At 45.4% G+C, this 18,304-nt stretch overlaps 1 protein-coding gene across 1 annotated transcript; it reads left to right on the top strand.

The window, feature by feature from the left end:
- Window positions 1–3,289: 3,289 nt before the first annotated feature.
- On the top strand, window positions 3,290–17,283 carry ripk4 (receptor-interacting serine-threonine kinase 4; the record flags this gene model as incomplete). Its single annotated transcript, XM_080549733.1, has 8 exons — window positions 3,290–3,486; window positions 10,631–10,922; window positions 11,888–12,036; window positions 12,606–12,655; window positions 14,434–14,592; window positions 14,904–15,010; window positions 15,548–15,785; window positions 16,007–17,283. Exons 1-8 carry the CDS (start codon window positions 3,305–3,307, stop codon window positions 17,281–17,283), a joined length of 2,454 nt encoding a protein of 817 aa, XP_080405859.1. The 5' UTR covers window positions 3,290–3,304.
- Between the last annotated feature and the right edge of the window lie 1,021 nt (window positions 17,284–18,304).

An 18,304-nucleotide genomic window follows, 5' to 3' on the forward strand; every position in this document is an offset into this window, starting at 1 on the left:
ATTATCTTGAAAAACACATTATATAAAAGTTATAAAATGATTTGCATTTGATCGAGGGAAATAAGTATTTGATCCCCTAGCAAAACATGACTTAGAACTTGGAGGAGAAACCCTTGGTGGCAAGCATGGAGGTCAGAAGTTTCTTGTAGTTGGTCACCAGGTTTGCGCACATCTCAGGAGGGACTTTGGTCCACTCCTCTTTGCAGATCCTCTCCAACTCGAAGCTTCAACTCCCTCCACAGATGTTCTATTGGATTAAAGCCCGTGGACTGGCTAGGCCACTCCATGACCTCAATGTGCTTGTTCTTCAGCCACTCCTTTGTTACATTGGCCGTGTGTATTGGGTCATTGTCGTGCTGGAAGACCCATCCACCACGCATTTTCAGTGTAATATACAATCACCCAGAAGAGGGCGCTACCTGCTAAATGATCTGTGAATATGCGCAAATGATGTGGGAATCATCGAGTGTTCAGGCGCTGCTACGTTCACGCTTTGTAAATACACATGTTATATAATGTAGTAAAACTATGATGTCGTTTAGCCATGAACGTCTCAGATTCTTCTGCTGCTTATGAGCAAACGGACTGAACTGGTTGGTACGACAGGGAACATGGATGGACAAATCAACTTTGTGTCCACAAAATTTGGCATAGATAGACAACAGGCACGTGCCGTGAGCTTTTAGATTGGGTAAGCATAAGATATAGAAATACACGTAATTACACATACACGCTATCAGTGAACACAGTTTAAAGGAAATGCTTGATGCCCTAGAACCCGCTAATAAACGGTAGTGTCACTTTGTGATCAGATTACCAAAAACAAAAAAAACAGTTGCCAGTTTCGACTATATCAGGGGTGCTCATTGTTCAATCTTTTTTGAACCAAGATCTTTTCAAGTAGCCAACCTGCTGAAATCTACAAGTCCAGTTTCAACATCGCAAACGCACACATGCACAACACAGACACACACCGTTTCCATCCTCCATAGTAAACTCACTACACACTTTCTTTTCACACTTTGTCACACAGGCACTTGACATCACATCACACATCACCAGCCTCACGAATCATATAAATCATATAAACCGCTCATACCAGGCTTGCTGTAGCCCCTAGCGACTCTCCCTTTCTGGGTGTGAAGATCGGTGAGCGGTGGCTTCGGGCGGCCTTTAGCCAGTAGTTGTGTTTTTCCAGTCCAGTCCAGTCTACGAAATCCCTTTAGGTCGCTGACAGTAATGTCCATATTCACAAAATCAAGCAAGTTATCCTTATTGATTATTATTATTTAGATCGTTTGAGCTAGCTGGCATAAGCTATTCTGCCGGGCGAGAGGTGAAATGTTAAGTGAACTTGAAAGTGATGAGAGCCAATCAGTAGCTCTTATCGGAATTAAAGACCTACTGATTGGCTGTAAGCATGCTTACCCTGGCCACATTAAACAGCGGGCTGAGGCATCGTAAAACATTTAAAAATACATTTTCACGCATTCGAATGTACGTGAGGGAAAGCAGAGAGAGAAGTGCTTATAATGCAACGCAATGCAAGCAGAGTAGGAAGTGGTTACCCCTGCAGGTGGCGCTAAAAATGCAACGTCAAAATGAATGACTCCTGCTGCCCTGGGACCTAAAATACGACTCTTTTAATGAAAACAAACAAACGGTTACATGCACTTTTATTTTAATACTTTCACGGTCCTTTTTTATTTTTTCGTTGGGTAAGCACTGCTTACTCTGCTTATATGGACGGCACGTCCTTGAAACCATGGGAGAGTGTCAAGGTGAATTTCAGCATCTTGTGTATTATGGATTTGAGCATTTCCACTGGATGAGAGGTATGACGACACTCATTGTATCACACTTCACTTGAGGTGTGGACCGTCGTCTTAGGCCCTGATTCACACAGACAACACCTTCAGCTGTTGTCATGGTAATTCTGCTGGTCTATTAGCCTCAGGCCTCCAACACTCATCTCTGTCTCTCTGTGATCATGTGCGTCACAATGGTATGAGGTAAGGTCCCTCAGAAATGCTAAATGGACTGACTTATATAGCTAGGCCTTATCCCAAAGTGCTTTATAATGGCCTCTCACTCACCCATTCACACACACATTCACACACCAATGGCGAGGTAGACAAGCTACCATGCAAGGTGCCGGCCCGCTCACTGGGAGCAATTTGGGGTTCAGTGTCTTGCCCAAGGACACGACATGTGGCCAGCCGGGGCTCGAACCGCCGATCTGCCAACCTTTCGATCAGTCAAGGCTGACTCTACCTCCTGAGACACAGCCGCCCCTAATGGACCACTAAGATCTCATTCTTGTTAGAGCTGCTTCCCACATGGCCCATTTCACCCTGCATATGTTAATACAAATAGGACAAATGTACCACAGTTCTGGTTCTGCCTAACCCAGAATGTATCAATCAAGACCAGATCACATGATCACATGATCACAGGTGGTCTGGAATCATCACAATGAGTCATCATAATGAATTCAGTCCATACTTTGTAGTAATAGAAACAGTATAGGCTAGTCCTTTCCCCGCTCACAGTGGTTGTTCATGTTGAGTGCTCAACGTATCAGTCATGCTGAGTCACTGGCACTTCTCAGTGGCTGGATGGCCAGGGAAGCCATTAGGCTTATGACCAGGCTGGTGGTTCTGGACTACTGTTATACCTCATGAATGGCTTAGTGTGCTTCAGAGAGGAATCCACACATTCCAAAGCCAGAGCCATCTGGATAATATCACATAGCATACCATTGTTTAAAGGATATTCCCCTCCTCTCCTGAGGGGCTTTACCGTGACTTTGGCAGTGTAATGATTCTCAGAGAGACAACGGTGTTGGATAAGATACTGCATTCCACTGTTCTTGAATTCCAGCTTACTATGGAGATTATGATGGGAAGAAATATGAGAGAGTATGACTTGGGGGGGGGGGGGGGTAGATTAATGATTCCCCTTGAAAAACTGAAAAGAATAATAGACAGTGGAGTGCCTAGTAAAAGTTGATCCTATCTGTCTATTGTGTGGCAAGCCCAGGAAGTGATGACATTAGGCCCTTCCTAACCCTAAGCCCAGGAAGTGATGACATTAGGCCCTTCCCCTGTTTTCACCTGAAGAGAGGAGGGGCCACACTGAGTTAGGGAGGGGCCACACTGAGTTAGGCAAGGGCAGAAAAAACAAGGAAGAGCTCACAGTTGGCAGGTGTGTGTATGTTTAGTTCTTGTGAGTGTGTGTCGGAGAGAAAAAATAGGGATTTGGGATTTTTTTTTACACAGCAGAAGCCTTCCTAAAGACGGATATGGATGTGCCGGACACTTCCCATGGGAACATGGGACTGTTGAGAACCTTTGGCTCCTCTGAGTTTGGCAGCTGGGAGAAGATAGGCTCAGGCGGCTTTGGACAAGTATACAAAGTCCGGCATGTACAGTGGAAAACATGGCTGGCTATCAAGTGCCCTCCCTGCCTTCATGTAGACGATAAGTGAGTGTGACAACTTGTTTTAATAGTGTGTGGGTATGAAGAACGTTAGGGAGTTGTGTAAGTGATTTATGTGTGAGGACCTCAGGTTATCTGTTGGACAGCCTCTGTCTACTGCAGTGTACAAAGCTGAGTTTGTTCCTCTGTCTTTCTGAGGGAGTGACGTAGACTAGGAACTGGGCAGCACCGAACTTAGTGTCACTCTTATCATCTTTACTGTTTTGCTTTGTCCTGATGATGGGAATGAAGCTAGGTATGTATAGGAGTGTATCTTTTATGAGGAGATATGATACATCTTCAGGGAAGAACATTTGATCTCTAATGGTGTTGTATTGGAGGTACAACTGTAAATGTTTGATTAGTTTGGACCATCTGTGTGCTATGGCCTTACTCCATGGACTGAACCATACTGAAGTAGGCCCTTTCACCGTGGTGAAGTTTAAGGGCATTGCCCCAGGAGAGGATTGTGCAGCTGCATATCAAAGAGACCAGAGCAGCTTAGGCAGAGCAGCTCACCCCAGCCAGAAGGACAGTTACTCTGAACATCAACACATCCCCGGGAGGGGCTCATTTAAATCTCCATCTAAATGAAGGAACAACCTGGCCCTTTCTCCCAGGCGACCCCAGACATTACACATGCCTTTGGAATGCATTTCCTTCTATTGGTTGTGTCTCTCAAATTGCTAAGCTCTGTGCTAAGCACAAAATGAGGAAATGTTTTGGAATGATTCTTGTTGTTATGGGAAGTCATTTCATCTTTCAAACCCTCAGCTGTGTTTGTTGTACAGCTTACTGCACATGCTCATGAAAATTGTTCAGGTATTAATGGTAAATGTGTGTGTGTGTGTGTGTGTGTGTGTGTGTGTGTGTGTGTGTGTGTGTGTGTGTGTGTGTGTGTACAGTATATGTGTGACAGGAGAGGAGAGAGTGAAACATTATGCTAGCATACTCTTTCTCTCTTACAATGCCTTCCTGCCCTCCTGTGTGGACGACCAGTGTCCTGTATCATGCATGTCAACACCAGGACAATACACCAGAAGACCTGTCCCCATCAGCAGTACACCATGTCCCTACCCTCTCCTTAACCGAGGTTTCCTCACAGTCTTCTGAGAGTAGGCTATACACCTTGGGGACTCTGAAGAGGTTCAAAGAGGAATATCAAGTCTTTCTTGCTTTTGATATAATGTTCTCAACTTGATATTATGAAGCAGAATACTGTAGGTATATGAAAGATTTGCATCAATCACAATAACGTGCAGTTAAATCTCTATTTTTGTTGGTATTCCACTTGCATGTATAGAATATAAGTGCCATTCAGCATATTTCCGAGTCAATATCAAGTTATGCCTCGAAAAGCATTTTAACCATACGAAAAGCATTTTAACCATACTTTAACCATACTTTATGTTATTTGAGAGCTTTTACAGCCTGGAAAACAATGTTGAGATCCTGTTGCTCCTAAACTTAATTTAGCTTACGGCAATGTAGGCCTACACTCACCCGAAGGCTGTCTGTTATTATGATTGCAAACAGGTTCTTTGTTTGATTTTGATAATTTGATCTCGTATCTCACTGATCTAGTCTACCCTACTGTTCTTACAAAACATTCGCAAAAGTTGTTCCAGATCCACAGAGGAAATGCTTGAGCTGTGAACAAAAAACCTGTCAAGTCCTCCTCCAACCTGCGGTGTGACAACTGCATCCACTGAACCTGAACCAAAGATGCTATCAGCTCTGAGCATCCACAGAGTACATAAACTATCATTTGCCTGCCCCTCCACTGACTCCAATGACTCAAAGCCAGCTTTGTCTGCCTGGGTTCTAGGCAGTCTGTGTTTTGTGGAGACAATAAGAAAAGTTGCAGAACCAGTCTTGCTGGGCCCGTTCCTTTAAAAAAAAAAAAGGGGACATTGTTTGGTTCTGAAGGGCTGCTGAGGAGTGCTTTACGTGAAGTAAGGGATTAGTGTGCAGAGGCCTCTGTCTCTGAAATCCACATTATGTGCACTGATTCTTCATGCCTGTTAGATGTTGTTGATGGAGAGCCATACGGCTTTATTGGACCTCAATGACTTAGTGATTTTTAACCCTCAAAGTCTAAAACATGGCTGCCAGACTAGCTGTTGATATACATAAGAAACTCATTCCTCAACACTCAGTATCCTGTCTTCTTTTTATTTATCTTTAAAAAAAGGTTACTCTTGCTTTTTTTTTGCATTTGCATTTTTAACACTGAATCCTCAGAGTTAGGCCTGATGTCTTTGTAGTGCAGACAGTCCCCCCCCCTCATACACATTATCAGTTGAATTGGCTAATCTGAGTTTGCTTTCGAAGTGAACTCTCCTTGAGATCTCTCCGGTGAGGTCATCGCTGATACACTGCTCCGTCTGAGGGCGATTAGCAGGACTGATAAAGGTAATTGTGCAAAGGTTGAACCAGAGCCCTGGGAACAAGAGGTCTGTTCATACTCCACGCTGCACTGGCTGCTCTACAGGCACTGGAGGAATGCCATTAAGGCCTAGCTTTAGGAATGGAGCCTTCGGACAGATATGCTATAACAACCTAAATACTTAAAATCTCTCCCCTAAATGTATCTTGTCTGGAGGGGGTCACTGATTTACAGCACAGGGAAGCAGGTAAATGTGTTTACCTGATGGGTACAAAGTTGTTTTGTGGGTCAAAACTAAAGGTATTTCATGACACAGCTTTGCATAGAAGACATGGCTTCAAAGACCTGTGCCATATAACAGAAGAAAAAGGAGAATCTGAAGAATGACTTGTGGATTGAGGGATGCAAATGGTCACTTTTACAAAGACAGCCAAACCTGAGGGTCTGTTGTCTGTAGTTTAGTCTAACATACATGTTGTCTGTAGTTTAGTCTAACATACATGTTGTCTGTAGTTTAGTCTAACATACATGTTGTCTGTAGTTTAGTCTAACATACATGTTGTCTGTAGTTTAGTCTAACATGCATGTTGTCTGTAGTTTAGTCTAACATACAGGTTGTCTGTAGTTTAGTCTAACATACATGTTGTCTGTAGTTTAGTCTAACATACATGTTGTCTGTAGTTTAGTCTAACATACATGTTGTCTGTAGTTTAGTCTAACATACATGTTGTCTGTAGTTTAGTCTAACATACATGTTGTCTGTAGTTTAGTCTAACATACATGTTGTCTGTAGTTTAGTCTAACATGTTGTCTGTAGTTTAGTCTAACATACAGGTTGTCTGTAGTTTAGTCTAACATACATGTTGTCTGTAGTTTAGTCTAACATACATGTTGTCTGTAGTTTAGTCTAACATACATGTTGTCTGTAGTTTAGTCTAACATACATGTTGTCTGTAGTTTAGTCTAACATACATGTTGTCTGTAGTTTAGTCTAACATACATGTTGTCTGTAGTTTAGTCTAACATACATGTTGTCTGTAGTTTAGTCTAACATACATGTTGTCTGTAGTTTAGTCTAACATACATGTTGTCTGTAGTTTAGTCTAACATACATGTTGTCTGTAGTTTAGTCTAATGGTAAATGGTAAATGGACTGACTTATATAGCGCCTTATTCCAAAGCGCTTTACAACGGCCTCTCATTCACCCATTTACACACACCAATGGCGGCAAGCTACCATGAAAGGCGCCCACTCACTGGGAGCAATTTTGGGGTTCAGTGTCTTGCCCAAGGACACTTTGAAATGTGGCCAGCCGGGGCTCAAACCGCCGATCTGCCGACCTTGCGATCATTAGACGGCGGCTCTACCTCATGCGCCACAGCCGTCTAACATACAGGTGTTGTCTGTAGTTTAGTCTAACATACATGTTGTCTGTAGTTTAGTCTAACATACATGTTGTCTGTAGTTTAGTCTAACATACATGTTGTCTGTAGTTTAGTCTAACATACATGTTGTCTGTAGTTTAGTCTAACATACAGGTTGTCTGTAGTTTAGTCTAACATGCATGTTGTCTGTAGTTTAGTCTAACATACATGTTGTCTGTAGTTTAGTCTAACATACATGTTGTCTGTAGTTTAGTCTAACATACAGGTGTTGTCTGTAGTTTAGTCTAACATACATGTTGTCTGTAGTTTAGTCTAACATACATGTTGTCTGTAGTTTAGTCTAACATACATGTTGTCTGTAGTTTAGTCTAACATACATGTTGTCTGTAGTTTAGTCTAACATACATGTTGTCTGTAGTTTAGTCTAACATGCATGTTGTCTGTAGTTTAGTCTAACATACATGTTGTCTGTAGTTTAGTCTAACATACATGTTGTCTGTAGTTTAGTCTAACATGCATGTTGTCTGTAGTTTAGTCTAACATGCATGTTGTCTGTAGTTTAGTCTAACATACATGTTGTCTGTAGTTTAGTCTAACATACATGTTGTCTGTAGTTTAGTCTAACATGCATGTTGTCTGTAGTTTAGTCTAACATACATGTTGTCTGTAGTTTAGTCTAACATACATGTTGTCTGTAGTTTAGTCTAACATGCATGTTGTCTGTAGTTTAGTCTAACATGCATGTTGTCTGTAGTTTAGTCTAACATACATGTTGTCTGTAGTTTAGTCTAACATGCATGTTGTCTGTAGTTTAGTCTAACATACATGTTGTCTGTAGTTTAGTCTAATTAATTAATAATAATAATTTTGCCATTTAGCAGACGCTTTTATCCAAAGCGACTTACAATTACGAATTACAGGGACATTCCCCCTGGAGTAACTGAGGGCTAAGTGCCTTACCCAAGGGCACACTAGTAGTGGTGTGGCTTCAGGCGGGATTTGAACTCACAACCTTCCGATCCCAAGTCCAACTCACTATCCACTAGACCACCACTACCCCAGTCTAACATGCATGTTGTCTGTAGTTTAGTCTAACATGCATGTTGTCTGTAGTTTAGTCTAACATGCATGTTGTCTGTAGTTTAGTCTAACATGCATGTTGTCTGTAGTTTAGTCTAACATACATGTTGTCTGTAGTTTAGTCTAACATACATGTTGTCTGTAGTTTAGTCTAACATACATGTTGTCTGTAGTTTAGTCTAACATGCATGTTGTCTGTAGTTTAGTCTAACATACAGGTTGTCTGTAGTTTAGTCTAACATACATGTTGTCTGTAGTTTAGTCTAACATACATGTTGTCTGTAGTTTAGTCTAACATACATGTTGTCTGTAGTTTAGTCTAACATACATGTTGTCTGTAGTTTAGTCGAACATGCATGTTGTCTGTAGTTTAGTCTAACATACATGTTGTCTGTAGTTTAGTCTAACATACAGGTTGTCTGTAGTTTAGTCTAACATACATGTTGTCTGTAGTTTAGTCTAACATACATGTTGTCTGTAGTTTAGTCTAACATACATGTTGTCTGTAGTTTAATCTAACATACATGTTGTCTGTAGTTTAGTCTAACATACATGTTGTCTGTAGTTTAGTCTAACATGCATGTTGTCTGTAGTTTAGTCTAACATACATGTTGTCTGTAGTTTAGTCTAACATACATGTTGTCTGTAGTTTAGTCTAACATACAGGTTGTCTGTAGTTTAGTCTAACATACATGTTGTCTGTAGTTTAATCTAACATACAGGTTGTCTGTAGTTTAATCTAACATACATGTTGTCTGTAGTTTAGTCTAACATACAGGTGTTGTCTGTAGTTTAGTCTAACATACATGTTGTCTGTAGTTTAGTCTAACATACATGTTGTCTGTAGTTTAGTCTAACATACATGTTGTCTGTAGTTTAGTCTAACATACATGTTGTCTGTAGTTTAGTCTAACATACATGTTGTCTGTAGTTTAGTCTAACATACATGTTGTCTGTAGTTTAGTCTAACATACATGTTGTCTGTAGTTTAGTCTAACATACATGTCGTCTGTAGTTTAGTCTAACATACATGTTGTCTGTAGTTTAATCTAACATACATGTTGTCTGTAGTTTAGTCTAACATGCATGTTGTCTGTAGTTTAGTCTAACATACATGTTGTCTGTAGTTTAGTCTAACATACAGGTTGTCTGTAGTTTAGTCTAACATACATGTTGTCTGTAGTTTAGTCTAACATACATGTTGTCTGTAGTTTAGTCTAACATACATGTTGTCTGTAGTTTAGTCTAACATACAGGTTGTCTGTAGTTTAGTCTAACATACATGTTGTCTGTAGTTTAGTCTAACATGCAGGTGTTGCCTATTTATTTATTTATTTACCAGGGACAGTGCACATTAATCAACAAATCAGTTTCCACATCAATGTAAATACACCAGAGTTAGCTCATGAGCTAATTTCCATCTGTAGTCCCTGAGCAGGCTATTACAAAATGAATGGTGTAGTGTCATTGAAAACATCACCAAGCACAACAAAATGACACAACAGGCAATACACTACATGACAATACAAGACAAAGCAAGACAATACAACATAAGCAGGCACAGCAAAATGACGCAACATTGCAATACAGTACAAAACGAGAAAATACACAGATACATGACAAAGTGACGAATATAATTAAAAACAGTGTTTACGAGCAGTGCTTGAAATGAGTATGATTTGGTTTAGTTTAAGCCACCCCTTAAGTTTAAGTTTAAAAGTTAGAAAGTTATTGCACTCTCTTAGATCAGTAGGAAGGGTATTCCAGTAATGGATGGCTCTGACTGAGAAGACTGTTTCCCCAAACTTACTACGTCTATGGTACATCACAGTCTCCTCTAGTAGTTGCCCTTGTTGCCCTGCTAATACTATCCTTCTGAGTTATAAACTAACTCAGTGGAGGAGGTGCAAGCCCATGTAGAACCTTAATTGTACTTTTGTACTATATGGCAATGGTGGCTGTTGGCCTTTCGGTCAAGTATCTTGAATGTTTTTTTGTAAAGGGAATCAAGTGGCCTCAGAGTTATTGCATTTGCTTGTGACCAGCTTGTAAAACAGTATGTCGTCTGTAGTTTAGTCTAACATGTTGTCTGTAGTTTAGTCTAACATACTGTATATCTAACATACATACTGTATATATATATATCATATACATATATTAACGTCCAGGTGTATAGGTATATATCTAACATACATATATAATATCATATACATATATTAACGTCCAGGTGTATATATATATCTAACATACATATATAATATAATATACATATATTAACGTCCAGGTCTATTACAGGGAGCGTGCCGAGCTGCTGGAGGAGGCTAAGAAGATGGAGGCAGCTAAGTTCCGCTACATCCTGCCAGTGTACGGGATCTGTGGGGACCCCCAGGGTCTGGTGATGGAGTACATGGAGACGGGCTCTCTGGAGACCCTGCTGGCGGCCGAGCCCCTGCCCTGGGAGCTGCGTTTCCGCATCATCCACGAGACGGCGGTGGGCATGAACTTCCTGCACTGCATGAGTCCGCCTCTGCTCCACCTGGACCTGAAGCCGGCCAACATCCTGCTGGACGCCCACTACCACGTCAAGGTGAGACTGACATGTCACAGTCACCCACCCCTGCGCTCACACAGGACTGACATGTCACAGTCACCCACCCCTGCGCTCACACAGGACTGACATGTCACAGTCACCCACCACTGCGCTCACACAGGACTGACATGTCACAGTCACCCACCACTGCGCTCACACAGGACCGACATGTACATGGTAGTCACATTTCTCGGTCGTGTCGAGTCATGTTGTGAAAACACAGACGCAGTTAGGAGCGAACACTATCCGATGAACATAGATAGGCCAAAGCATGACATCTGTCTAATGTTCAAAATGTAGCCTACGATTCTCTTTGTTGCTATAACTATGGGGTGGGATTTTTAGTTGTGTAAACCTTTAGCCAAATGGATACTGCATGACTCCCACCAGCCAGAGATCCTTCAACGGGTCTGTCCTTTAAGGATTACCTTATGAAGGATTACCTTAAAGGGAATTTCAGCTCCGAGAGGTGGGAGGGAGGGAATTTGTTTTTCACTATCATTTGCTTTAAATGGCACCCGTGCACATGCTCTGGGCAGAAGGGTGTCTCCCTTGCCTTCATCCCACCTGATCTCCAACCTCCCTGTGGATGACTAATGGAGCAGCCAGAGAGAGATGGGTGGGAACGTTCCTCTCTGCTTTAATACCTGGATGTAAACACCTAACCTGGGCCTGTTATGACAGGCTTCATACAGGCTCTGCCAACCACATAGCGAGTGTGTGTACTCGCCTACACATGCAGCTCGCGGTCGTACAGGGCCTCTTCTCACACGAGAGGAAAGCAAGTACAGGCGAGGACAGGGCTGTCCTCGTCGTGGCCCTTGCGTGCGTACGTACGTACAGCGAGGGTTGAGCACCGCCGATTCCCCTCAGATAGCTGGGTGAAGTGAGTCCTCGTTGTCATAACACTTATGGGGGAAAAAGGCCCCTTGTCTTATCTGTTGTCTGTTCTCTCCCCGCAGATCTCGGATTTTGGGCTGGCCCGGTGGAACGGCCTCTCGCGGGCCGACGACATCAGCCGGGACGGCTTCTGCGGAACCATCGCCTACCTGCCCCCGGAGAGCATCATCCAGAAGGACAGGGTCTCGGACCCCAAGCATGACGTCTACAGGTGGGCCACCCTCCCCTTGTCCTCTCTCTGTCCTGTCCTTGTCCACTCTCTGTCCTGTCCTTGTCCTCTCTCTGTCCTGTCCTTGTCCTCTCTCTGTCCTCTCTCTGTCCTGTCCTTGTCCTCTCTCTGTCCTCTCTCTGTCCTCTCTCTGTCCTGTCCTTGTCCTCTCTCTGTCCTGTCCTTGTCCTCTCTCTGTCCTCTCTCTGTCCTGTCCTTGTCCTCTCTCTGTCCTCTCTCTGTCCTCTCTGTCTCTCTCTGTCTCTCTGTCCTCTCTCTGTCTCTCTCTGTCTCTCTCTCGCTGTCCTGTCCTTGTCCTCTCTCTGTCCTCTCTCTGTCTCTCTCTGTCTTTCTCTGTCCATCACAGCAAAGGACTTATGTGTCTTATGTTTAGTTATGATTTACAGACACAGTCTCTGTTTGTTTTATTCCCTATTTATGAATCATGAACATTTATTCATATGTAATTATGATGTCTGGAGAACACACAACGGCTTAGTCTCATTCATGTGATGTTTATCAAAAGGACAGTTCATAGTATGGTCTGACACTAACTTCCTTTCCTGTTCCAGCTTCTCAATCGTCATCTGGGGAATTCTCACGCAAAAGAAACCATACCAAGGTGAGCCATGCAGACAGAACGTATAATAATAATAATAATAATAATAATAATAATAATAATATGAACCTTTATTTGAATAGCACTCTTCCTGCAAGCGTTGCAGCTCAAAGTGCTCCCTAATATGGATGTAGGGACTGCTGGTTCATTTTCTGTAACTCATTAACAACTATTCTGAATGGCCCAGTCTTTAGTCTGTTTGGTTATTGTCCATAAGATTCACTCCTATAACACTCATAGATCCTATACTTTTATGGTAGTTCTATAGCTCAATCTATCGATCATGTCTGTAGTCATGTCCACCTGATTCACTTCTCACATGATACATGGTTCTGTCCTGTGTCTCCATAAGTGAAGGTTGCAGACATTAAGTCACAATGCACACGTTGGCGGTGCCGCTGTGTGTGTGCGTGTGTGTGTGTGTGTGTGTGTGTGTGTGTCTGTGTGTGTGTGTGTGTGTGTGGGTGGGTGGGTGTACGTGTGTGTGTGTGTCTGTCTGTGTCTGTGTCTGTGTGTGTGTGTATCTGTGTGTGTATCTGTGTCTGTGCCTGTGTCTGTGTGTGTCTGTGTCTGTGTCTGTACGTATCTGTGTGTGTACGTATCTGTGCGTGTGTGTCTGTGTCTGTGTGTGTGTGTACATATCTGTGTGTTAGTATCCGTGTTTGTGTATGTGTACGTATGTGTGTGTGTGTGTGTGTGTACGTATCTCTGTGTGTGTCTTTGTGTGTGTCTGTGTCTGTGTCTGTGTGTGTACGTATCTATGTTTGTGTATGTGTACGTATGTGTCTGTGTCTGTGTCTGTGTCTGTGTCTGTGTCTGTGTCTGTGTGTATGTGTGTACGTATCTCTGTGTATGTGTGTGTGTGTGTGTGTGTGTGTATGTTTACCTGGTGAATTCCAGAGCATGCGGACAGGGCCAGACTGGCAGGTGGAGTGGTGTTTCCCAGGCGTATCAGGTGCTACTGCAGCTGAAGGAATTTGCCTCTTTTCAGTTTTCAGCTCTGGATCAGGGCAGCAACGTTGGCATTGGCCCCTGTGGCACCTCACTTAAGGAAGTATAGAACAGCCCCCTTTTCCATCTCCTCCCAGGTTCCTCCTTCTTCTGTGAAGGGTATTAAAGCCACAAAAGAAGTAGGAGCGACCTGAGATTAACGCCACCACCTAACTGTGTTTACTTTGGCTGGCCGGCCCCACAGTCAGTCAGATAAGAGGCCTGGCCAGGAGGAAGGGAACGAGATTTTCCACGGCTGGTGTTGGAAACAAAAACATGAATGGTAATGGTAAATGGACTGCACTTATACAGTATAGCGCCTTTATCCAAAGTGCCTTTATCCAAAGCGCTTTACAACGGCCTCTCATTCACCCATTCACAAACACATTCACACACCAATGGCGGCAAGCTACCATGCAAGGCGCCGGCCTGCTCACTGGGAGCAATTTGGGGTTCAGTGTCTTGCCCAAGGACACTTCGGCATGTGGCTAGCCGCCCCAAAAACATCTGTCTCCTTCTTCTTGACACAGGAAGATGATCATGAATAATTGTCAATATTAGTATTGGTACTACCAATACACAAGTTGATGTTGTTTTATATTATTCTAAGGCACGATGTCTTCAATCATTTGAATAATAGGCTTTCATTTGGCCCAGAGATCCTGGGGTCGAGCATGTCTTCTATCTGGACTGGGTTATACCTGGAATGTGTCTTTCGGTTATTTTATTTTAGGGGGGGGGTTGATCCTGTGATGGTGTGGTTGTAACGCCACGACCCCTGTCTTCCCCAGGAGAGAACAACATCCTGCAGATCATGGTAAAGGTGGTGAAGGGGGTGCGTCCTGACCTGGGCGCCGTGCCCCGCGGCCGCCCCCCCGCCTGCTCCCGCCTGCTGAGCCTCATGCAGCGCTGCTGGGCCAACGCACCTGACGCCAGACCCAGCTTCCAGGGTGAGTGTGTGTGTGGTGTGTGTGTGTGTGTGTGTGTCTGTGTGGTGTGTGTGGTGTGTGTGTGTGTGTGTGTGTGTGTGTGTGTGTGTGTGTGTGGTGTGTGTGTGTGTGTGTGTGTGTGTGTGTGTGTGTGTGGTGTGTGTGTGTGGTGTGTGTACATGGTGTGTGGTGTGTGTGTGCGTGACTGTCTGTGTCTGTGTGTGCGTGTGCGTGTGTGTGTGTGTGCGCACAGATATAAGCATTTCAGAATGCTGTTGTCGCACCGCTTTACTCTAGTGAGGTTAACCTGGCTATCTGGTCCCTCTCTGCAGAAATCACCTCAGAAGCCGAGGAGCTGTGTTCCAAACCCCAAGAAGAGTCCAAGAGCCACGCCCCTGAACCAGAGAACAGCCCCTGCAACGGCCTCACCACTGACCAGGTACGACTACCAACAAATACATCCTCTTCCCCCCTTTTGCGTCTTTTCCTATTCATCCTTTCATTCTCCCTGACACCACACAGGTAGACATGTACGGTACTATACCTGTTGTTATTCCATTCTGACAATCAGAAAACTCTTCGGTATGTCTAGAATGTCTAAAATGCAAAGTTTCAAAATTCTGTGGACGTTATTGTTTCCATAGGGCATAGTGCAGTGTAAATGTTTGATCCTGACAAACAGTTCCATCACAACACAAGAATGCAGTCTAGTGGCAATGTTTAACCAGCGCTCTGTGCTGTGTCATTTCCTGGGTACTTGTTGTACGTGACTAGAAAACGACCGGGTGTTTGTTTAGAAGAAATTACAGGTGTTATTGTGCAACCTAGCTGTAGGCTACACTAGAATCTTTACAGGGTGGGAGACTTGCTTAACCTTCACAGAGTTTAAACTAAGTCAGTTGTATGAACATGTCAATATGAAATACGGTGATAGAAAGATGTTTTTCTTTATCCTAACGAGTGATGTCTCTTACAGGCTAAAGAACAGAAGCCGGTCAGGCCCAAGTCAGCCATGCTGCCAGAGAAAGACTACAGCCTATCAGAGCTGCTCAGCCAGGTGGATTCTGGGATATCTAGGAGCTTTGACCGTGTAGAGGACTGCTGTCCCAGCAAAGAAAACACCAGCAAGAGGCTATCTGGCATATCCTCCATCGACTCAGCCTTCTCCTCCCAAGACTCCATCACCCTCTCGTTTGAGAAAGAGAATACCTGTGGTAAAAGTGGTTACTAATGTTCACAGAATTGTAATATAAACATGTCTTATTGCAGTACATTACATTTATGCTCGTCACGATCATTATTGACGAGAGTGTGTCTTACTCTCAACAGCCTCCATACAACTAATAATATGGTCTAAGTACAGTATGTGTCCCTAAGCCTTATTACAGTATGTGTCCCTAAGCCTGATCTCCTCTGTGTTGTTGTTGTCCTTCAGACTCCGGCGAGGTGCAGAGGAGGAAGCTGTGCGACGCCGTCCGTACCAAGGACATCACCAAGCTGATGAAGATCCTGCAGCCCCAGGACGTGGACCTGCTCCTGGAGGGCGGGGGCAGCCTGCTGCACCACGCCGTGGGGCTGGCCAACGAGGAGGCCGTCAAGTTCCTCCTGCTCAACAACGCCGACCCCAACCTGGCCGACGGCCGCGGCTCCACGCCCCTCCACCTGGCCACCGAGAAGCACCTGAAGCCCCTGGCCGAGCTCCTCCTGGGCCGCCGGGGGACCAACGTCAACGCCCGGGACGAGGACCAGTACACGGCCCTGCACTGCTCCGCCCAGAACGGCGACGAAGCCATCACCCGTCTGCTCCTGGACCGCGGGGCCTCCCTCAACGAGACGGACGCCCAGGGCCGCACGGCCGCCCACGTGGCCTGCCAGCACGGCCAGGAGAACGTGGTGCGCGTGCTGCTGAGCCGCGGGGCGGACGTCCGGGTCAAGGGGAAAGACGACTGGACGGCCCTCCACCTGGCGGCCTGGCAGGGCCACCTGGGAATCACCAAGCTGCTGGTCAAGCAGGCCGGGGCGGACGTGGACGGGCAGACGGCGGACGGCCGCACGCCCCTGCACCTGGCCTCCCAGAGGGGGCAGTACCGCGTGGCGCGAATCCTGATCGAGCTGGGGGCGGACGTGGGCGTGACGTCGGCCGACCTGCGCGCCCCCCTGCACGTGGCTGCCGAGACGGGCCACACCAGCACCTCCCGCCTGCTGGTCAAGCACGGGGCGGACCTCCGGGCCCGGACCGACCGGGGGCTGACCGCCCTGCACCTGGCCGCCCGGAGGGGCCACCTGCCCACGGTGAAGATGCTGCTGGAGGAAGGGGCGGACCCCCGCGACACCGACCAGGCTCTGTGCACGCCGTGCCACCTGGCGGCGGAGGGGGGGCACTGCGACGTGGTGAAGGAGCTCCTGGCCCACTGCCCAGAAGGTGCGGCCCTGTCCGACGAGCACGGGCTCACCCCCTTCCACGTGGCGGTGCGGGGGGGCTACGCGGACATCGTCAGCATGCTGCTGGCCCAGGGGGGGGAGCTGCCACAGGACTGCGAGGCCTCGGTCCCCCCCCACAGTGCACTGCAGCCGGTAGAGGACTGCCCCAAGCCCCTGGCTGCTAAGCAGGTGCAGCTCCAGAGGAAGGTTGTCATCCTGAAGCTGACGGAGCGTGACCGCAGGGACTGTCCGGAGGCCAGCGGCTCTCTGTGTGCCTCGGCCCCCTGCTGAGGGAAGCTCTACCAGTCACACTGGGCTGTACAGAACTGTCCTGGGATCTGTTCCATTTCCATTCCCCGTGGATCAAATGGTGGAGGTTGTCCCAGGCTTATGAGACCAGCTGTTGAATGTTTTTTTTTTGTACATATTCTGATGATGTTGTGTTATATGGCAGTCGATGATCATGCATTGCCAGATGATATGATTATTTGGTGCTTTGGGCCTCTAAAAGCCCCTGTCATCTCCCTTTCATAACTGTGGTATTTTGTCAGGGATGTAAATATGTACACTGTAAATACAACCAGGAGCTTATTTAGATCACATTTCCTTTTTTCCCCTTTAGGTTAAATAGAGACTCAATGTCATGTTTTTCCCAAAACATAGACTTTTCTACTTTGCATAAGCACATTTGTGGTCACCAGTACATGTTATAAATATAATTTTGTCATTATCTGTTGATTTGCATAGCCATTTTGCATGTACCCTTTCCCATCTACTTCTTGTAGCTGGTATGTATAAGAATGTCCATAAGTTATATTCTCAAATAAAACAACAGTGTCAATACTAATTGTGTGTGTGTGTGTGTGTGTGTGTGTGTGTGTGTGTGTGTGTGTGTGTGTGTGTGTGTGTGTGTGTGTGTGTGTGTGTGTGTGTGTGTGTGCTGTATCTGTGTGTGTACAGTGTGTGTGAATGATAGGCTCTTAATGCCAGGCACAATGGGCATGTCTGCATCTGTAGCCCAGGCTGTCTTCTTATCTCTGCTGCCTCTGCCCCAGACCTCACAGAGCATGCTCAACTTGGCACAGACCATGGGAACTACCCTGGGGGGGGATCGCAGGGTGGTGGGTGAGTGGGAGGGGGACAGCGTACCTGCACTTCCAGGGGCTGTTGGCTAATTCCTAAGACCACTTAAACTTTTCATCACATTCTAAACCAAAATGCCGTCCCTGACTGACGCCCCGAGGGCTGGTGGATTTCGTAACCGGAGTCTACAGTCCTCTGAGCTGAGCACAGGTGAGGCTTGTAAACTGTC

The sequence above is a fragment of the Nansenia antarctica genome, assembly GCF_963989245.1.
Source record: "Nansenia antarctica genome assembly, chromosome: 20".
In the NCBI taxonomy this organism is placed as follows: Eukaryota; Metazoa; Chordata; class Actinopteri; order Argentiniformes; family Microstomatidae; genus Nansenia; species Nansenia antarctica.